General features: G+C 36.3%; 1 protein-coding gene across 3 annotated transcripts in view; it reads left to right on the forward strand.

Moving 5' to 3' along the window:
* Positions 1-22,058, forward strand: part of LOC105221817 (neuropeptides capa receptor) — a 157,258-nt gene that overhangs the window by 111,888 nt on the left and 23,312 nt on the right. For 2 of the 3 annotated variants that reach the window (XM_049459234.1, XM_049459236.1), the window contains exons 5-6: positions 10,722-10,892; positions 11,215-11,286. In XM_049459234.1, coding sequence (XP_049315191.1) covers positions 10,722-10,892; positions 11,215-11,286 — 243 coding nt within the window. Of the gene's footprint in view, positions 1-6,507; positions 6,659-9,951; positions 10,043-10,271; positions 10,472-10,721; positions 10,893-11,214; positions 11,287-22,058 lie in introns of all 3 variants that reach the window. The other variant, XM_049459235.1, reaches the window with a different exon arrangement.

The following is a 22,058-nucleotide window of genomic DNA, read 5'->3' on the forward strand; positions in this document are numbered from 1 at the left end:
GACCTCTTTTAACTATTTTGCTTACTGCGAACGTTAGCGCAACTGCATCCGGTGACTCTTTTAATAATGGAAAAATACTTCAGACTGCAGAACAAAAACATCAATTTTGATATCAATATAATGTTCTGAAGAGTTATATTGAGAACTTGTATAGTGTATGTTTTATAAACTTGCAAAGCTGTTTACCTACACTGTGCTTTATTTTTCTTTTTTGTTATAACTAATTCCAAGTTTTTTTGCTCACCGTAATGATAATGAGCATTATTACATGCAGACATGAGTAGGCGAAATGAAATAATTGTCTACTTGGAAAACCATAATATATCCTTTTGAATGCCTTATTTCATGTTTTAAATGCTCTTGCTTGCCAAAAATTGCTTCCTGGTCTTTCTTGTCTGTGTGCTTTATCTTTCAAACCCACTGGGAGTCATTATTATGTCTACCATGATAGACTAATGGTAGGAAGGAGGCGAAAACCAACAAATTTTTGCTGTTGAATTTCCTAAATCGCAATATTGTACTTATGTGATGCATAGCTTTTGATACTTTAAACAATTTTATTATGTTGGACGCTTTTTTTAAATGATCTGCACTCGTTCTTCTTTATCTTCAACATGGCCGCAGATCGTGCTGCCACACTCTTTTATTTATAATAAGATACATAATTTACAGATTTATGATGTTACCACAATATATAATTTACATATTTATAATGCTGCCACAGTTCGACCATCCTGACATGTAATCGTCCCGATTACGCTTTCATTAGGGAGACTATGGTTTAACCAAGGCTTCATGTTTGCTACTTCCCATATTCCTTCATATGGAATTTGGCTAAGTTGAAATCCCTCTACATCTCTAAGTATATACCTGTCATTAGGAAGTATTTTGCAAACTCTATAAGGACCTTTAAACTTGGGGGCAATCTTTTTACATGCACCTGGATTACTTATATAATTCTTTACCATAACATAATCTCCTTCCATATACTTTCTTTGTGTCCGATGTTTATCTTTCAGCAATTTATTATAATTTTGAGACTTTGAAATATTTTCTGCTGCATTATCCCTAATATCTGCTAAGTTACGTTCATTATTATTCAAATCATTTTCTTCTAGTCTTTCTCTGAGAAAGTCAACGACAGTTCCCCTTTGTGAAACTCCAAAAAGTAGTTCGCTTGGAGTTGTGCCTATACTTCGATGCATCGTATTGTTTAAAGCATACTCTATGTCCGGTAAAGTTTTGTCTAAGCTGAAATTAAAGCCACCGCTGGTTAATTTTGCTATCATTGGAGCAAGACTACGATTAACGCGCTCCACCTGTCCATTGGCTTGTGGCGATCCTGTCGCAATTTTTACATGTTTTACGTTATTTGTTTTCAAAAAATTTTCAAAATCTTTTGATGTAAACGCACTGCCTCGATCAGATATCAATACCTTTGGACGACTGTAACTACTAAAATACAATTTTAAACAGCTCATGACCTCCCTGGTGCCTGCTGAACACACCGCATATAACTTAACAAATTTAGTGAACCCATCTATTACCAAAAATACATATTTTTTCTTAGAATGTTTAAATGACACTGGACCGAAGTGATCCACATGAACAGTTTCGAAAGGTACGTTTCCTTTGGGTATATTATGTAAGAGGCCCTCATGTTTCCCACTCTTCGAGGAAAAGGCAATACACTTTAGGCAATTTGAGATATATTGTTTAATTTTCTCCTTCATTTTGGGAAACCAATATGACTTTATTATAGCACTGAAAACTTTATCACTTCCCATATGACCCATTTCATCGTGATACTTTCTCAATAAATGTTCTTCCATCTCATTTGGTATATAAAATAGTATATTTTGTCCGTTTTTTCTATAAACTAAGCCATTCCGCATTTCAAAAACACCATTTTCCTTGTTTTCCAATTCCCCCCGGATTTCAATAATTTTCCTATCTCGATTTTGGCAAATTGACAGATTTTGCTCAAACGTATTTTCTTCAAGAACTAAGATATTTGAAGTGCGACTAAGTGCGTCCACATGGAGCATTCTATTTCCATTACGGTGTTCGAGAACATATTGAAAATTTTGCAATTCGAGTGCCCACCTGGCTATTCTTGGATTTACTTCCTTCTTATTTAAAGTTAGCATGAGTGAATTGCAATCAGTGACTATCTTAAATTTCAATCCTTGAAGATATACCCGAAATCTCCGAAGTGCATAAATAATTGCAAGTGTTTCCAGCTCAAAGCTGTGGTATTTAGATTCGGGCTCGCTGGTACGTTTCGAAAAATAAAAGACTGGGTGAAATTTGTCGTCACTCTTTTTTTGTAATAATATTGCACCAAATCCCCGAGAGCTGGCATCGCAATGCAGCTCTGTATCATCTCTTGGGTCGTAAATCGCTAAGATAGGAGACCCAATTAATTTATTTTTAAGTTTCTCAAAACACTGTAACTCGTCTTCCCCAAATGTAAATTTAACATTCTTTTTTATTAGTTTGTACAGAGGCTGAGCTTCTCGCGAAAAATCTTTAACGAATCTTCTAAAGTATGAGCATAAGCCCAAAAAACTGTGTACAGCTTTTGTGTTACTGGGTATAGGAAAATTCACTATAGCTTCTACATTCTTTTCATCCGGTAGAATACCTTTACTCGAAATGTTATATCCTAAATAGCGTATTTCTGACTCCATAAATCGGCATTTATCTAACCTCAATTCCAATTTGTTTTGTACTAACTTATTAAAAACTTCCTGCAAAATGTCTAAATGTTCTTCTTCATTACTTGTAGCTATCATGATATCGTCTAAATAAATAGCAATTTTCTCTGCTCGAATCAGATCATCGAAAACATGGCTAACAAACCGCTGGAATGTTGAAGGTGCATTTTTCAGACCGAAAGGCATTTTCAAAAACTCGTACTGCCCCATCGGTGTTACAAAAGAAGTGTATTTAATCGAATCTTCAACCATATCTACGTGATAGAACGCACTCTTTAAATCCAATAACGAAAAAATGCATTTATTTGCTAGTCTATCTAACAGATCATCAATAAGAGGCAAGGGATAGTTATCTTTCAATGTTATCTTATTCAAACTACGAAAATCCACACATAACCTTATATCACCTGTTTTTTTCCTTACTAAAACAATGGGGGAAGAATATTCTGACTTACTCGGCCTAATTATCTTGGTTTGCATTAAGTCATCTAAAACAACCCTAACTTGTTGTTTTTCACTGTATGACAGTCTTCTTGGAGGACAATTAAAAGGTTTTTCTGTACTCAACAACAGTTTCATCTCACATCTAATTTTTGGCGTATCGGGGCGCTTACAGCACATATAATAATCTTGAAATATTTGCAGAAATTTTTGTTTTGCATAGACACTTACATTATCATTTTTTATATAAACATTAGGAGTTTTTGCTTCAGTTTTCAATACTTCATTGTAATTCACAGAAAATTTAGTGTTATCAAATTCAATTTTCATTAATCTTTGACACTCTTCATCATATGTGTTATTTTCGACTTTGAAATTCGAATCTATTTCTTTACATTCTAATTTTAAATTAGATTTACTTAAAAAGTCTCTTCCTAAAATAATTGGATGAGTCATTGTTTCATTTGTTACAACTAACATCGTTAATTCAATTCTTTTGTTTTTGAAAAAAATAAAACTGTTTACATTTCCGACAATAGATAATGGACTTTTGTTTATACCACTATATTTTAAAAATACATTGTTCTTTCTGTTTATTACTACATCTGGTACGAACTGTTGGCGAACAAAGCTAATGGGGCTTCCCGTATCAATTAATGATCCTAATAAAGTTTTATAAGTAAATTTAGAATTAATAAATACATAATTTAAAAACCTTACATATTCATCGCCTTCCATCAATTCTGTGACATGTTGTACAGGGCGGCTCTTCCTTTGTGGACAATTTGCTGCTAAATGGCCAACTTCAGCGCATACATGACAAGCACCAAGCTCTCGTTTGGGTTTTCGGCATACACTTGCTAAATGGCCAACGGAGTTGCAATTGTAGCATCTCACGACTCTTGTTGTTTGTTGTCCATTATTCGACTGCTCATGTTGATTGTCTGCTGTCATTTTCTTTGATATATATCGTGGCAATTGAATATTTCTAAACGCTTCTAACAATTCATATTTGTCATGAAATCGTTGCATTTTAGCTTGCGAACGTAAAGTGTTATCCGGAATACCATCAATTAGATATTCTACAAGTTCATCTTCACCAATTAGAATTCTATTTGCCAGAATTAGTTTTTCTTGGAAATATTCTCGAAACGATTCGGTAGTCAACCACTGCCTGATTTCAAACTTTTTCTTTAGCATCAAATTGCTTGTTTTTTCTTCAAACAGCGAGCTCATTTCCTTTAAGAACTTGTCGATTGGCATTAAAATCAAGTCATCTCGAGAATGTAACCACTTTAGCGCATTGCCTTTTAATTTATTTGCAATTAATGCTCTTAGGTTGTTATCATCAAGTTGGTAAACACTCTGGATATTTTTTAGTTGTGCTTGCCATAGCTTAAGGCATTCACCACTACCAGAAAATTCAGATATAAGTTCTTTAACATCTGCGAACTTTTGCTTATTGGAAATGTTTTTTGTTTGATTATCACTATTTCTCAACTGTTCTTTTTCTCTCATTAGAAGTTCATTTTCCATCTTCTTTAGTTCACACTCACGCTTCAACAATTCTAATTCGATTTTTAAAAGTCGCCACTCGTTTGCATCACACTCTTTTTGTTTCTTTTCAACACTCGTTCGATTACTTGCGTCATATTGTGGTACAATCCCATTGCTAAATTCACCACACTCCTCGGTGATGTTTATACTGCTCGCTCCTTCGTTGATTTCATCAGCTTGTTCTTTTTCCGCAATGATGGCTTGCGTACAGTCAACGTCAGCGTCAACGTCAACCATGGAGTTTCGAAAATTTCCACGAAGCTCCTCAGGAATTTTTTGTAGGCGAACAATTAGTTCGGCTTTACTACCTGTTGTTTTATGTTTGAGCGAACGCAACCATGATTTTAATTGTTCAACTGTGTATAAACTAAGCGAATCCTCGTTTGATGACATTTTGGGCGCAATACAACCACTTCTGATATTTTAAACAATTTTATTATGTTGGACGCTTTTTTTAAATGATCTGCACTCGTTCTTCTTTATCTTCAACATGGCCGCAGATCGTGCTGCCACACTCTTTTATTTATAATAAGATACATAATTTACAGATTTATGATGTTACCACAATATATAATTTACATATTTATAATGCTGCCACAATACTTTAAGGCAAATGTATATACTTGTGCGGTATATACATACATATATGCAAATGTATGTGTACATTAGGGTGTTCGTTATATTCCAAGTTTTTCAAATCCAAAACAAACTGCAACATACAAATGTTTTTGTTTAAAGCTACAAGCATCTAAAGTTGTGCATGAAATATAGGACAACATGTCGTATGAGCAACACGGGATGTACGTATATGGTAAAGCACTTGTAAGAATGCTCCGGTCGTTTAATGTACATCTTTGACTGCGTATAACTTTTAAAGGAATATTTTTAGGAAAAAGCATCCAGAAATTTTTTGAGGTGCGGAAAGTATTGAATTAGATAAAAAAATCTTATGTTATGCACATGGGAAAAGAATATTTATTAAAGCACACACTTAATTGTATAATCAGAGTTTTTTACTTTGGAACTAAATAAACTAAAACTTCAAGGGCATTTGCAACAGTATAAGGAAACAATTTGGAAAATAAATTACACTTAAATGCAATTGAATACATATTAGGGTTATTCAAAAAAAAAAAATTTTTTGTTTGGTACTCGGAAAAATAGGTTCCTAGACACCTCTAAGAAAACCTCTCCAAAAACCTATGAGTTTCATCATTCATAATAATGTTTTTCATTGAGTTATAAAATTCATAAGAAATAAAAAATTTTCCCAAAAATAATGAAACTTCAACCGTTAATATCTTTTAAATGGTTGGGTTTACGAAAAAATCGTGGAGATCTTTTTTGTAGAGCATTCAATTTCCTACAAAAACTAAGGAACAAAATATTTTTTCAATTAGTTGGAAGCGAGATATAAATTTTTCTATCTAATAATAAGAAAAAATAGAAAACTCTATGTAGGAAGATCTTCTCGTTACAATTAAGAACTCATGCTTGGAGAGGCTTTCTTAGAGGTGTCTAGGAACCTATTTTTCCGAGTACCAAACGAAAAAAAAAAATTTGAATCACCCTAATACATACATATGTATTTATACATATTCTCCAAACTTTTCATATAAATTGAGATGATTTTCAGTCTACTCACATGCCCGTGAATTTTTTTAATTCTTTGTAGCACCGAAATAATAATAATGACTTACGATTGCCCTTATGTATTAGTAAATACATACTCATATAGTAGCAAGATAATAATTGTTGCGCCCTTTTGTTCTCTCTATACTTCTTTCAGATTACAATAATTTTCGGTGGAATATTCATAACCGGCATGCTGGGCAACATTCTGGTGTGTGTGGTTATTATACGCCATCCAACAATGCACACGGCAACGAACTACTACTTATTCAGCCTGGCAGTCTCGGACTTAATCTACCTGCTCTTTGGTAAGTGGATAGGTTAAAAGTAGTTTTCAACTTAAATCAGTTAAAAACCCTTTAAGTATAACTACACCATAATTAATAGTATTTTATTTACCTATATTACATATTGTACAATCGAAACTACAATAGTTTGATATGGCGCATTGTTATTCATACGCCGCGCCGTGCTATTATTAATTACCTTTGGAATAGCTAGACCTTTGGTTATAAAGGGTGATTTTTTAAGAGCTTGATAACTTTTTTTTAAAAAAAAACGCATAAAATTTGCAAAATCTCATCGGTTCTTTATTTGAAACGTTAGATTGGTTCATGACATTTACTTTTTGAAGATAATTTCATTTAAATGTTGACCGCGGCTGCGTCTTAGGTGGTCCATTCGGAAAGTCCAATTTTGGGCAACTTTTTCGAGCATTTCGGCCGGAATAGCCCGAATTTCTTCGGAAATGTTGTCTTCCAAAGCTGGAATAGTTGCTGGCTTATTTCTGTAGACTTTAGACTTGACGTAGCCCCACAAAAAATAGTCTAAAGGCGTTAAATCGCATGATCTTGGTGGCCAACTTACGGGTCCATTTCTTGAGATGAATTGTTGTCCGAAGTTTTCCCTCAAAATGGCCATAGAATCGCGAGCTGTGTGGCATGTAGCGCCATCTTGTTGAAACCACATGTCAACCAAGTTCAGTTCTTCCATTTTTGGCAACAAAAAGTTTGTTAGCATCGAACGATAGCGATCGCCATTCACCGTAACGTTGCGTCCAACAGCATCTTTGAAAAAATACGGTCCAATGATTCCACCAGCGTACAAACCACACCAAACAGTGCATTTTTCGGGATGCATGGGCAGTTCTTGAACGGCTTCTGGTTGCTCTTCACCCCAAATGCGGCAATTTTGCTTATTTACGTAGCCATTCAACCAGAAATGAGCCTCATCGCTGAACAAAATTTGTCGATAAACACATTTCGAACCGAACACTGATTTTGGTAATAAAATTCAATGATTTGCAAGCGTTGCTCGTTAGTAAGTCTATTCATGATGAAATGTCAAAGCATACTGAGCATCTTTCTCTTTGACACCATGTCTGAAATCCCACGTGATCTGTCAAATACTAATGCATGAAAATCCTAACCTCAAAAAAATCACCCGTTATATGTGTAGTCGTCAAAACAAATGCTTGCAAATATTGCGCCACGGTGAAAAATAAAAATGTTTAAAGTAGACTATAAAAGCTTGAACTTGGTTCTATATGGTACACTTATATAACATATGAATGTATAATACACGTACAAGTAGCACATAGTCACATTTATATACTTAGAAGCGTTTACAAGTACGTAGGCTTTTACCGTAAGTGTTGCTACCCGCAGCGGCTTTCCGTTTCATGCACCACCATCCGTATATTCTGCATATACCATGGTTTGAGACATTTCGCTTGCTTTATTTTAGACCATTTTGCTGTTTTTTATAACTTTTGCACACAAGCTGATTTACTTATATGTATTCGTATGCAAAAGAATATTTTAATATAACTAACCTTTAAGGTTAAAAGACACGTGAAAAGAGAGTCGACGCACACCACCTTTTCGTCGATTTCAAAGCTGCTTTCGACAGCACGAAAAGGAGGTGCCTTTATGCCGCGATGTCTGAATTTGGTATCCCTGCAAAACTAATACGGCTGTGTAAACTGGCGTTGAGCAATACCAAAAGCTCCGTCAGGATCGGGAAGGACCTCTCCGAGCCTTTCGATACCAAACGAGGTTTCAGACAAAACAACTCTCTATCGTGCGACTTCTACAATCTGCTGCTGGAGAAAATAATTCGAGCGGCAGTACTAAACAGAGAAGGTACCATCTCCTATAAGATTGTACAACTGCTGTCGCACTCGCGACTAACATAGGCTCCCAGTCAGGGATGAAATGGCAGCTCTTGAATCTCTTCATGTTGCTCTTCTTACCAAATACGGCAATTTTTCTTGTTGATACATATATCCGTTGAGTCATAAATGGGCGAAGCGATGTCGCAGTTCTTGTCAAATTGTATTTTATACACTTTCAATTTAAAATCTAGACATAAAATGCGCCAATTCGTTCCATACGTCATTCCGAATTGCTGCGATCGACTATCCACGGTCTTCGTGTACTTCGGCCAAACAGTATGCAATAATAAATTCTACGTTTCAACCGATTATGTTGACCATAAGTTAAGTTCCTACGACAGTCGGCTCTACGTAACCGGAACGTCCTGCTTACTACAAAAGCAACAACCATGAGTTCAACGAAGCACGTGAACCACATTTTATACGGAACGTAAATACTCTTAATAAAGTTCAACGAATCGTAAACGTTTTCAGGTATAAGTCTCACAATGATGAAGTGCCAAACAATACTGAACAATAATATCATGACAGCTTGACACGACTCGTGCATGATCTGTCAAAAAAGGCTATTGAAAAAGTTATATCTACTTGGATCACTCGTGACATATATATGTATATTAGAACATCTATCTTCAAGTTTCAAATGAAAACTGAATGGTTTATACTTCCTACTCTTAGTTTTCATAAAACCATTGAACCGTGTGACATAAAGGAAAGCCATTTGGTAGGCATAAGCTAATCAGAGCTTCTTTTGGGATATGAACAGAGCCATCGAAAAATTATTGTCTAGTAATATGGTAACTCTTCGGCGAATTACGACATGGCAGATGTGTTCGCACAACCGTTATAATTTTAAACTCAAAAAAAACAAAAAATTGCAATAAAAAAATTCAAAAACCACGAACTTTGCATTCCAGAATTACAACATTTTGCTGACGTGACATTTATTTGACAGATTTTGTAACTTGAGTCTTTACCGCTTTGTTTCTCTAGAGTCTTCTGAGACTTATTATTTTTCCTGAAAGTATTTTCCGCATAAATTTTAAGCGTTGCTTGTCCATTGCTTAGCGCGTGATTTACGAGCCCATTGCACTGACCCGCCTTGGGCCGGTGAAAATGCAAATTTTTTATTGATTTAGTTTATTGAATTGCGTTGGCAACGCCAGTGTGGGCATAATTTATGTGAAAACTTTCCAAAATGAATGAATGTTACATGCAGATACATACTTAAACGAGAGTCAAAACAGGTAAAGTTGTAAAATGTTAGGCATTATTTAAATTTAAAGTTCACAAAAGCGCACGCGGAAGCACTTTGGCTAGATTTATACACAATTTTATACATTTATCGAGCTTTAGGAATTGCTAAATATATCATTTCATAAAAAAAACTGTCACAGAAAACTTTATTTTTTCGTTTCCTTCCAGGCTTGCCCGCGGAAATATTCCTCTATTGGCACCAATACCCCTACCTATTTGGACTACCCTTCTGCAAGATACGCGCGTTCATCTCAGAAGCGTAAGTAGCCGCCTTTGTGTCTTTGCTATTATTAGTGAAACATTATTGCTGATAAATGTTAAATGCCCGCCTGTGGCATTGTATTCCGCATATCAATTCTTACTACAGATACTTAAAAATATTACCATTCCATTCCTTCCATCGCCTTTGTGTAATAAACTCACCATCATTACTACTATTACTGTAATTTTTGTTATTGTAATCATTATTATTCCATTTCAATCGACAGCTCGACGTACGTCTCCGTACTCACAATCGTCGCCTTCTCCATGGAGCGCTTCCTCGCCATTTGCCACCCGCTGCATTTGACCGCGATGAGCGGCTTTAAGCGCGCAGTTCGCATTATAGCTGCACTTTGGATTCTCAGCTTGTTGGGTGCCATACCCTTCGGTCTGCTCACGGACATTCAATACTTGAATTATCCCTTAAGTAAGCATATAATTTATTTGTTCATGAAAAATTTTGAAAATTTACACAACACTGAGTCACACAGTATGAATGGTTAAAAATTGACACAACACTGACAGTCACAGCAATCCATAAATATTTGTGCCATTTCATATAAAGGCGGTTTTCTGGTTAAATGGAGAATTTCAATTCAATTATGAATAAATAGCATTTTACGCACTTAACTCTCAACATAATTATAACTAAAACTTTTTCTTTCCGCTTCCTAAAGCTGAGACGACAATACCGGAGTCCGCGTTCTGCAGCATGTCGCATTACCCTGAAGAGTTTCCACTGTTCGAGATCTCGTTTTGCTTCTTCTTCGTCATACCGATGCTGCTGATAATCATCTTGTATGGCAAGATGGGCGCACAGATACGTTTCAGCACGACACTGCAGTTGGGTGAGTAAGAGTTGAAAAGTTTCAGTATTTTAATTTGATGGACTTGAAGTCTGTATGCGCACTACATTGTAAGGAAAGCTTAGTTGACGAGCATATAAACAAGATGTTGTGCTAGGGTAATCGTGGATAGTACACCAACCGCTAATACTTATCCTTACATTACCATATTATACCCAGTGAGTGGTTTAACTCTATTATTGCGCTAACTAGGTTTGCTTAGGGGCACTAAAATGTGCGAAGAAAAGAGTATCAAATCATCGTACACTTTAGAAGCACCTTAACGATATATTAATGCTTGTTTTCATTTCTTTCCTTTCTCCAGGCGTTCAACAGGGCTCGATGCACCGGGAATCTCGACATCAGCAGTCACGCAAAGCTGTAATACGGATGTTGGGTAAGTCAAATTCCTTTGCTACCTTATTTTCACAATTTACCCAGAGGGTAATAATTAAGGAAACAATACTTGAGTGAAAATGAAAGGAGTATTCTGGTTTTTTGGCCATTGAAAAAAAAAACATTTCATATTTTCCCTCTACATTTTCTATTCATTTGTGTATTTATATTAAACAGTACACAAAATTCAACAAGTAAGGAAGGGCTGCGTTTGAATGAAACCGAACATTTTTTACTGTTGCAATTTGCAACAATCAAAGGGAAATACTTTATGGTATAAAACGTCAACCTGTGGTACGAGATCCAAAAACTTTTATGTATACATATAGTACTATCCATACAAGTATAACTCATACACTGACAGACACATAAGGTTTGGTAGAAAAACGGAAATCAGTATATGGAAGTTGGGGTAGTATAGATCAATTTCTATTTATTATTTTATTTATTTTTCCCATTACCGCGTACTATTAACATTGCACTTGCTAGAAAACTGTTCATCAGAGATCAGAGTAAAGTCATTCGGATGTTCGAAAATCCTGTTCCTGTCCTAGGTATAAAGGGGATAAGTCAAGTTTTCGCTCAATTTTAGTCACAAAGATACACTGTTCTGAGTAAAACACGCTAGCTAATTTTCATTGATTGTGATTGGCCGATATTTGCGGTACAAAGTCAGCCGGAAGTTCGATTATCTTTAAATTAAGTATATGTTGGCTTAAGAAAAATATTGGTCCGATTCAACTCATTTTTGACACAAAGACTTACATACCATTGTCAAAGAAAAAATATTTCTTAATTTCATTTGTATTTGATATTTTCGGGCAAAAGTCAACTATAGATACTGAGGTTCACATATTCGGTATCTAGAGTCTTGAAAAGTTTTGGTTGGATTTAGACAATTTTTGGACAATTTAGAAAAGGTGTCATACTCTAAGGAAATTATTATCTTATTTCGTGATGATAATTACTTCTTGAATTGTGTACTGAAAAGTAAAAGAATCAACTATACATTATTTAAAATTGTACTATATGCAAATTAGGCTTGTTTATTTTCCGATATCGTTCATTTTCGCAACGTAACATAGGATTATGAAAAGAATTATACGTACCAAATTTTGTCAAAATCGGACTATTCGGGGCCCTTGATATGAGATTTCACCAAAAAGTAGGCGGTGCCACGCCCATCGTCTAATATACGTCCACGGCCCCTATAAAGCCTTGTCATACCATCACTACGTTTCTGGCGTTATTATTTATGGATTACCTTCCGATTTCATCAATTTTCACACTCTCGGTAATAATTTTTATGATATCTTTATTCAGTTGGTATTGCACTTTATAGGTTTTCGGTTAAGGGCGTTTTGTGGGTGTAGCAATGGTCCAATTACCACCTTTTTTCGTGAGCTTTAAAAATTTTAGGTGTTTATTTCTATTACTCAGTTTGTACCAATAAAACAGAAAAGTAGGAATTTAAATGCCCGTAGCTTTAAATTTTTGAACACTCCTCATATAAAGCATATTCTTGTACTTTCACGCTTTATAAAAACCCTATGTACGTGCATACCCTTTGTAACAAGCACGAACATAATACATTCAACCGAGTGCAGTCTTCGTTACAATGACGCTTTTATGCTTCCATATGTGGCACGAGTGCGTTTCGGCTTTCGCTAAGCAATCCTAAATACTCAAAGAACATGTTTTCAGTGGAAAAGTCGACTGAGTGGCACTTCAGCTCAGCTCACAGTGCCACAAGTGTGTCTGCCACAGCATTTACACACATAAAAATACACATACCGGTAGGCAAGTAGATATGTATGTATGAATATAGTAAACTCGTAAAATGTTTTCTGCATGAGACAGTTTTATTTACATTTGGATATCAGACACTATGCGTATTAAAGTTGTGTTCTAATTTTGTTGGAGATGTTTCTAACTAAAGTTAAATGTCCTTGAACTATTTTTACCAAAGTGCTGGCATTTTACGCCAGTTATGTTGTAGGAAGGAACAAGATACATTTAGTTTGCGTATATAGTATATGTTACATTCGAGCATGAGTTTTCTTATATGATATTACTTGGCGGTCAAGAACAAGTCGAAATTTGTACTGGAATAACAATAGTGTTTACAATTTCTTAAAGGACTTATTAAGAAATCCTGAACTTTCTAGAGAGTCTCAGCTTTACTTTAATAGAAAAAAGTGGAATGCTTCTAGCGGTTGAAACACGAACGCCATTTTCCCATAACTCGACTATAACACAAGTCTAGTCTGGTACATGCTCGAATTCAATATGAAATTTTGTTTTTATACCTTGAACAGGGTATATTAAGTTTCTCACGAAGTTTGTAACACCCAGAAGGAAGCGTAGGAGACCCTTTAAAGTATATATAACGGGTGATTTTTTTGAGGTTAGGATTTTCATGCATTAGTATTTGACAGATCACGTGGGATTTCAGACATGGTGTCAAAGAGAAAGATGCTCAGTATGCTTTGACATTTCATCATGAATAGACTTACTAACGAGCAACGCTTGCAAATCATTGAATTTTATTACCAAAATCAGTGTTCGGTTCGAAATGTGTTTTATCGACAAATTTTGTTCAGCGATGAGGCTCATTTCTGGTTGAATGGCTACGTAAATAAGCAAAATTGCCGCATTTGGGGTGAAGAGCAACCAGAAGCCGTTCAAGAACTGCCCATGCATCCCGAAAAATGCACTGTTTGGTGTGGTTTGTACGCTGGTGGAGTCATTGGACCGTATTTTTTCAAAGATGCTGTTGGACGCAACATTACGGTGAATGGCGATCGCTATCGTTCGATGCTAACAAACTTTTTGTTGCCAAAAATGGAAGAACTGAACTTGGTTGACATGTGGTTTCAACAAGATGGCGCTACATGCCACACAGCTCGCGATTCTATGGCCATTTTGAGGGAAAACTTCGGACAACAATTCATCTCAAGAAATGGACCCGTAAGTTGGCCACCAAGATCATGCGATTTAACGCCTTTAGACTATTTTTTGTGGGGCTACGTCAAGTCTAAAGTCTACAGAAATAAGCCAGCAACTATTCCAGCTTTGGAAGACAACATTTCCGAAGAAATTCGGGCTATTCCGGCCGAAATGCTCGAAAAAGTTGCCCAAAATTGGACTTTCCGAATGGACCACCTAAGACGCAGCCGCGGTCAACATTTAAATGAAATTATCTTCAAAAAGTAAATGTCATGAACCAATCTAACGTTTCAAATAAAGAACCGATGAGATTTTGCAAATTTTATGCGTTTTTTTTTTTAAAAAAGTTATCAAGCTCTTAAAAAATCACCCTTTATAAATGATCGGTATGTTGAGCTGAGTCGATTTAGCCATCTCCGTCTGTCTGTCCGTCTGTCCGTCTATCCGTCTGTCTGTATATAAACGAACTAGCCCCTCAGTTTTTAAGATATCGTTTTGCAAACGTCATTTTCTCTTCAAGAAGCTGTTCATTTGTTGGAATTGCCGATATCAGACCACTATAACATGTAGCCTCCATACAAACAGAACGATCGGAATCAAGGGCTTGTATGGAAAACTTTCGCATTTGACAAGATATATTTGGTATAAATTATTTTCTTAGGCAACAATATAATCTCCAAAAGAATTGTTCAGATCGTATTACTGTAGTATATAGCTTCCATACAAACTGAACACACAGTTACTAACAGAAATGCACCTGTGAAGGGTATTTAGCTTTGGTGCAACCGAAATTAACATTTTTTCTTGTTTAAATTTGGCTTCGCACTAATTTTGTCAATTACTTTTTGCCTGATTATATCTGGCATCCCGCCTTTGTCACGTCTATGCCTCACTACCATTTAACAGGACGGGAACAATGGGACTTATAGACTTAGGTATTTATTCATCGAGAGAGAACTCAATTCGAAACTGAAATTGTTGGTGGTAATAAACGAAAACGAAATTATGTACGATTTCAAAGTTATGACTGTCAACAGTGACGTGGATGCCAAGTCGTGAGCTGCCATGACTGTTTGTTTTATGACAGGAGACATTTCGTCTTGCCCTCGTTCACTACCAGATCCATTTGCTACGCTTCCTTATCCGGCAAAAGCAGCTTTAAAATCGACGAAGAGGTGGTGCGTATTGATTCTTTTTTCCAAGATTTGGCGCATGGTGAATATCTGGCCAGTTTTTGATATTCCAGGCCTAAAGCCACACTGACAAGGTCAAATCAGATTGTTGACATTGGGCTTTAATCTTATACACAGCACGCTTGAGCTCGATAGAACCTTATATGCGATGTTGGGGAGGCTTTCCCTTAGTTGGCGCAGATATTAATTGCCTTAGTAAATTTGGGGTGTTACTTCGAAAAGATATCAGGTGGCTCACTTAAAAAGTTTTTGTGTTACACAACCAAAAAATATCTGTCCAATTGAAATCCTAACCTAATCTAAGTTGGGCACTATTGAAAATTTGGGAGCAAGTGATTGTTTATTATACTCCGTTTATCCCGAACACCTTCTCTTCTTTTAGACTTTAATCATGCACCGCGAGCGTGCGATATCGTTGATAGCTTACAAGCCTGCTCGAGATGCCTTTTCCTTGCGTATTCTGTTTATTTGCCTCTTAAAATGCCGCAACATAATCTTTCGTGGGAATGCATGTTAGCGTGCTTACATACGTACATACTTATGTATATATAAGTACCACATATTTATATATTGTCTTTTTTTTCGTTTAACTAGACCCAAACTGAAACTACAGACAACCACTAAACAGTCTCAAGGTCTTACAGAAACATTTTATTGTCAACCGCCGTCCGTTTTGTGGTTAATGGACAGAGAAGAGCTTTGTGTAGTAGGCACACTTTCTTAGATATATGTACCATGCATATACCATAGATATACACTATGTAATATATAACGATATATGCTATATTTATGGACGTATGTATGTACTTTGTAGTAGTTAAATGTATGTGCAAATATTTGTATAAAATTATGCAAATGTTGAAATTTCTTAAAATTGCAAAATTTTGTCATACATTAGAGCTCTTCCGGCATTTAATTTCCAACTTCAGTATACAAAAGTTTTGAATGTACTTTTCTGCTAAACCCAAGAAGTCTCCCGAGATGTATGGATTTCCTACCAACTGCAATCCAAGAATTCTAAAAAAACAAATTTTGAAATTCCTCCTCAAATACCGGCAACAGCACTAAGTAATCCAATCAAATCTAATCCGAATTACTATTCATTTATGCATTCTAAGAAACTTATGTGCATGCCTTTGGCATAGAAATCCATGCGAAATTATTCCTGCATTCTCATCCGTCGCACTGTGTTCTAATTCCTCTCTCTTGTGCGAGTACAATTCCAATTGGACGAAAACATGCTTTTCTAATACTTTTCTTCGAATGCCGCATATAAAGACGCATTGAATTATGCATGTGTATGTACAAGTAAGTGTACAAGTATGCCTACATAAATATGTATACACACCATTATATGCGAAACTGCTTATGTTCGCAGCAATTTCTTTAATCTCAAATCAATTTACTGCGTCTGTCTGTTTCACATTCAATATATGGATTTGCTCATATAAATAGCCAGCTCAACAATATGTTTTTCAAAGTGTCCTGGAAGCGCTTTTTGTTTATCTACAAGCATGGCTCATAAGCCGCACATTTGTTTGTGTAAGTCGCCTGAATATAACACGGATACAGACAAAATCGAAAACTCTGTAAGACTCTCTGTAACACATAATCTGCAAACGAATTCTATGAGAATAAATGAAAGTAAAGCTGAAGTACCATACAAAAATAAACATCACACCCCTCTTGGATGCATTCAGTATTAAAATAACTAAACATGGAAATGGTACGAAATCAATTTTCTATGATAATGGAGAAGCTTAATCGGTATATGAAAAATATGAGGTATAACAATTAAGTAATGAGACTGATTCCATAAAAACCGTATATTTGAAAATTATTCTACAAATCTGCCATCCCTTTCAAAGAACTTAGTCCTCTTGGACAGCTATACAGCGATTCCAGCGCGTTTTCCATGCTTCGCAATATTTCTGGAAGGCTTCGACTGGGATGTTCGCGAGTACCCTCGTCACGGCCGATTAGATGTCCGAAATCGACTTAAAATGGGTTCCTTTGACCACCGATTTTGTTTTAGAAAACGAAAAAAGTCACAGGGTGACATGTCGGGCGAATAAGGCGGCTATTGCAACACGGCGATCCCTTTAGAGGCCAAATACTTGGACACGCTGAAGGCGATGTGGCACGGCGAGTTGTCGTGATGAAGGATCTAGTTACGAGCGATGTCTGGGTGCACCCTGTTGACTCGTTTTCGCAATCTTTCGAGTACTTGGCAATATTTAGTAGACTGTTAAACGCCGATCTTCACGTCTTTCACGCTGTCACGCCCCTCCTTAAACTCTTTGTGCCATCGAAACACCTGGGCACGACTAAGAGCATTATCACCATACATTCTTACAATTTTAGCGTACGTTTCCGAAGCTGTTTCGCCCAATCTGGCGCAAAATTTTATCGCGACGCGTTGCTCTTGGTTTCGTTTTTCCATTTTCGTGACGAGCACTACAAACACACGTCTACTCAACTTGACGCAGCAGGTGAACTAAACAAGCTAGAGCGATAATGCATATAGCAGTAGAGAGGGGAGATATGCCGGAAAAAAAGAAAGGGAATTTGAAGGTCACAGGTTTACCACAAGCGCGGCAATAAAATCAGTCTCATTCACCCCACGCTCTTCTCACAACAATACACGAATTTTCGATTCATTGTTATTGTTTGTTTATACTAAGAATTATTTTTTACTTTTTAGTTTGATGTGAGAAACCCAAATTAGTTAAAATGTTAACTGTGATATGTATTGTGAAAGTAATTTTACAATATAAATACGAAGTATTTAATCTTTATTCTGAATCTTTCAGTGACCAAGTTCTATTGACGACTTTTTGCATTCTTACTTCCTAATCGAATAATTTTTTCTAAGGCTTCCCTGTTACATAGGGTTTTATCCTATATGTCAACTTTGAGCAGTCAATTTCTTCAATTCGAATACCACCCAAAGATCTACAACGACGAAGTGCTACATTAGCTTGTCCAGCAGCAAACAGTCGAGAGATCAGATAAATTGATAAACTCCATGTTCAACTGTACAACCTTGCATCTTATGAACGGCCGACGCCTAACTCATTATTATTGGCAACATTCGTCTTTCAGCAATTTCATAGCTGCATTTTGCTGGAATTGTATCGATGTTGACTTAATTAAGTGAGAATTTCTGTAATGAAGCCTATGCTACCATTCACTAAACCTTTTGAGACGTCAATTTTCGACTTTAACATCACATTTGCTCCGACAAATATTTTCAAACATCAATACATTAGGAAGACCTCCGGTTTTACTGATATCATAGGTATTATAGCATTTTAGTCCTTATTGCGAAAATTTCATGTAACATCAAAGAATTGGTCTTGAAAACTCAGTAGAACTTTTTCATTAAGACTAACAACTTGGTCATTAGTTGGGTAAATTCTTAAAGCTTTCGCAATCGAGAATTCTTCAATAGTATCTGTTGACAATTTTCCATGAAGAACTTTAGGATGATTAGACCTCAACTTTCCAACTCTTAAAGCATTAAGCACATCTATAAAAGTCTTGCCTTCTTATTGACGCATATTTTGGTGGAGTTCAACCAGGCGTAATTGTCGCCACAGATGTGTGGCGAGTATCATATATTCTAGCTATTGAAATACTTGTTGTCCTCGGACAGGTGGTAATTGCATTATATCACCAAAGAATAAAACATTTATACCACCAAAACAAGCGTCCGATCTCTTCAGTTGGCGCAAACGAGAGTCGATCGTGCAAAGCATCTCACGACAGAGATTTCGTCTATAAACAGAAGCTCAATGTTTTGCCATAACTCTTTTGTATGGTGGTTGTGGTTTAATACCCGAATGGGAGCAGTGTGTTTTAAACACTCAATGTCGAGTTGCATTGCATCCGGGTTCCGGGCCTAAAGCAAGACAGAGGTTTTAGATTGGCCTCGAACCCTACCAAAGCGGTTAGTGTGCAGTTGTTTAGCAGAGTATCAAAGAAATTTCGAATGAATTTATCCGCCAACGGGCGCCACAATTGGTACCCAAACACTTATTGGAAGATTTACGCAAGGATCTTGTTTTTCAACAATTAGAGCGACCGATTATCAAGTGCGTCGCAAGTTCGGTGAATGGGTCAAAGCGAGATAGCCACCTTAAATTAGTAAACTAAATTATCATATTTGGAGTGATGATAATACACAAGCTATTGTTCAGACGCCGTTTTATCTTCAAGAAGCCGTTGCTGGATGAGCTCTAATAGTAGAAGATATCAGTTTTTTCGTCCATAATGACTAGCACAGAATTTGAATAATGCTTCGAAGACAATTGTTGCAAAAGCTGCAGTGGGAAGCTATGAATCGTGCACAAGTACTAATTACATACATTACATGTATGAATAAATTTACTACCGAATTCTTACTTTTTAAATGTACTTAAGTGCACCACTAGACCTACGTGAATTCAAAAAACCGGGATAGATCATAACAAAACTATAAACTCTACTAATTACAAACATGTTAGGGTGCAGCACCTGTGCGAACTTAACGAGCAAACATTGTAGGAAAACAGCAGCTATTAGCCATTAGCAGCTAAAGTGCCAGGTAGTTGGAGATCCAAGCTGCCACTTCGAATTTCATCTTGAGAGCCACTCCGTTTCAAATTTTCAATAAAAAAAATTTCTACTATAAAAATCTCTTAGTAATTTAACGAGCATTAAGTTACAAAGCGAGCAATTAGGTTTGTGATATTGAAATGCCTTACACACTTACAAAGTAACTTAATAATCAGAGTTCTTATTACATATTATTGTATATGGAAACATGAATTGGTCTTATACTTACGGCAACTAAGTCGCTGTGGACCAACAATATATAGACATATATATGTACAAGTAAGAGAATATTTTTCACAAGTTCTTATATTCCTCAAGTACCTAATGATTATTAAGAATATAACTAATACAATTTTTCGAAATATATTTTTTACTAAGAGATTGTTATATTAGCTACAGAGTTTGTTCGGAAAGTAATAGGACTGATTTTTTTTCGTCAGGAAGATGTTGCTGATGAAGACCGATCAGGAAGACCGTGACTTCGACAAAACCGACAATGTGACCCGTATGCGCAAAGTTTTGAACTCAGACCGTCGACTAAGTAATCGTTTAACGGCTCAGATGTTAAATTATCAAAATATGTGGTTCCTGACATTGTAACGGAGACTTGAACATGCGTAAAGTGTGTGCGAAGATGGTCCCAAAAGTGCTCCCTGACGACCAGAAATTGCGGTTAATAGAAGTGTCCCAAGATAATCACAGGAGACGAGTCATGGATCTTTGAGTATGATCCCGAAACAAAGAGCTATTTTGAGACGACAAAGGGGATCCAAGCAGCATGCCCCTCGGCTCTCAAAGCTATTCCCGAGAGTGCCTTCCGTGAAGCCTTCAATACTTAGAAATCGCGCTGGAAGCGCTACATCGACGCAATAGTTTGGTAGTCTTTATTATACTGACTTTTTTCTAAAGCAAGAACTAATTTTCCGTCTACGATATCCTGAGGGTCTCTAATTTTGAGGACTAATTTATTTTTATTATTTGTGGGCAAAAAATAAGACCTTTTAATTAAAATTTCCCACAAAAACCCATTCGCCCAAATATTTTTTTGTGATATCTGTGCCAAATGTCACATCAAACTAATAATTAGTGTTAAGTATACGCTTGTCTTTTTGAAGTACATAAAGATTATTCGGCGATTTTAACCATGTAATATCTACCACGCTTAGTAGCCAATAAAAAATTGCACAGGCGTTTAATTTTCATTTCTACCGTTTCGGTGGGATGTTCGAAGGTGCGCACTTCAGAGTGTTTAAGCCTTGATCTCCCAAACGCGGAACAGTCAAGAAGGAAGTGTTGAACTATTTCCACCTCGTATGTAAACACTGCAATAATCAGAAAGTCTGTATAGGCAATTATTCGTCAGCCACGATTCTCTTTTTAAGCAGGTCATTAACGACCAGGGTCTTTAGAAGGGATGAGAGTTCCCCTACTCACATTTCGTCGAGTACGAGCGTTGCCCTATTCCGTTTAAATCACTCTGTCACACTCTGAGTTTTGATTCAACCACAAGACCGTCCAAAGTAGTAACGACTTTTTCCGCAAAACGTGATTGAAAGCTCTTTTAAAGAAGGTCCCGTCAACGAATTCTTTAATCCTAATAGCTTCCTCAAACCATGACACGCTAGTAACTATATTGGGCACTATCCACTATCCAGCCTGTCATACTTTCCAGAGTTTTTAGTAAGAAAGAGGCCCTACCAGCTTTCGATATGTTCTGACTCGTCTCCGGACCGTCGGAATGTAACTAAGTCTTATGCAGTTCGCATAGATAAGTGGCAATCAATTGCATGGGACCTTCACAGCATGCTGCAGCTGCGCTGGTATGATGCCAACCGGTCCCAGGAATTTGAAAGGTTTGAACAATGTGGACGCAAAAATCTTAGCAGTAATTTAACTTAAAATTTAATTTTTTAAAGAAATTAGTAGGATGAAAAAGTAGAGGTTAAAAAAATTCCTAGTCTAGTTTTAGACTCTGAATTTCATTTAGATTCGGGCATTATGCTTCCACTCAAGACTCATATTTCATGTGGCT

The sequence above is a fragment of the Bactrocera dorsalis genome, chromosome 5 (assembly GCF_023373825.1).
Source record: "Bactrocera dorsalis isolate Fly_Bdor chromosome 5, ASM2337382v1, whole genome shotgun sequence".
NCBI classification, from domain to species: Eukaryota; Metazoa; Arthropoda; class Insecta; order Diptera; family Tephritidae; genus Bactrocera; species Bactrocera dorsalis.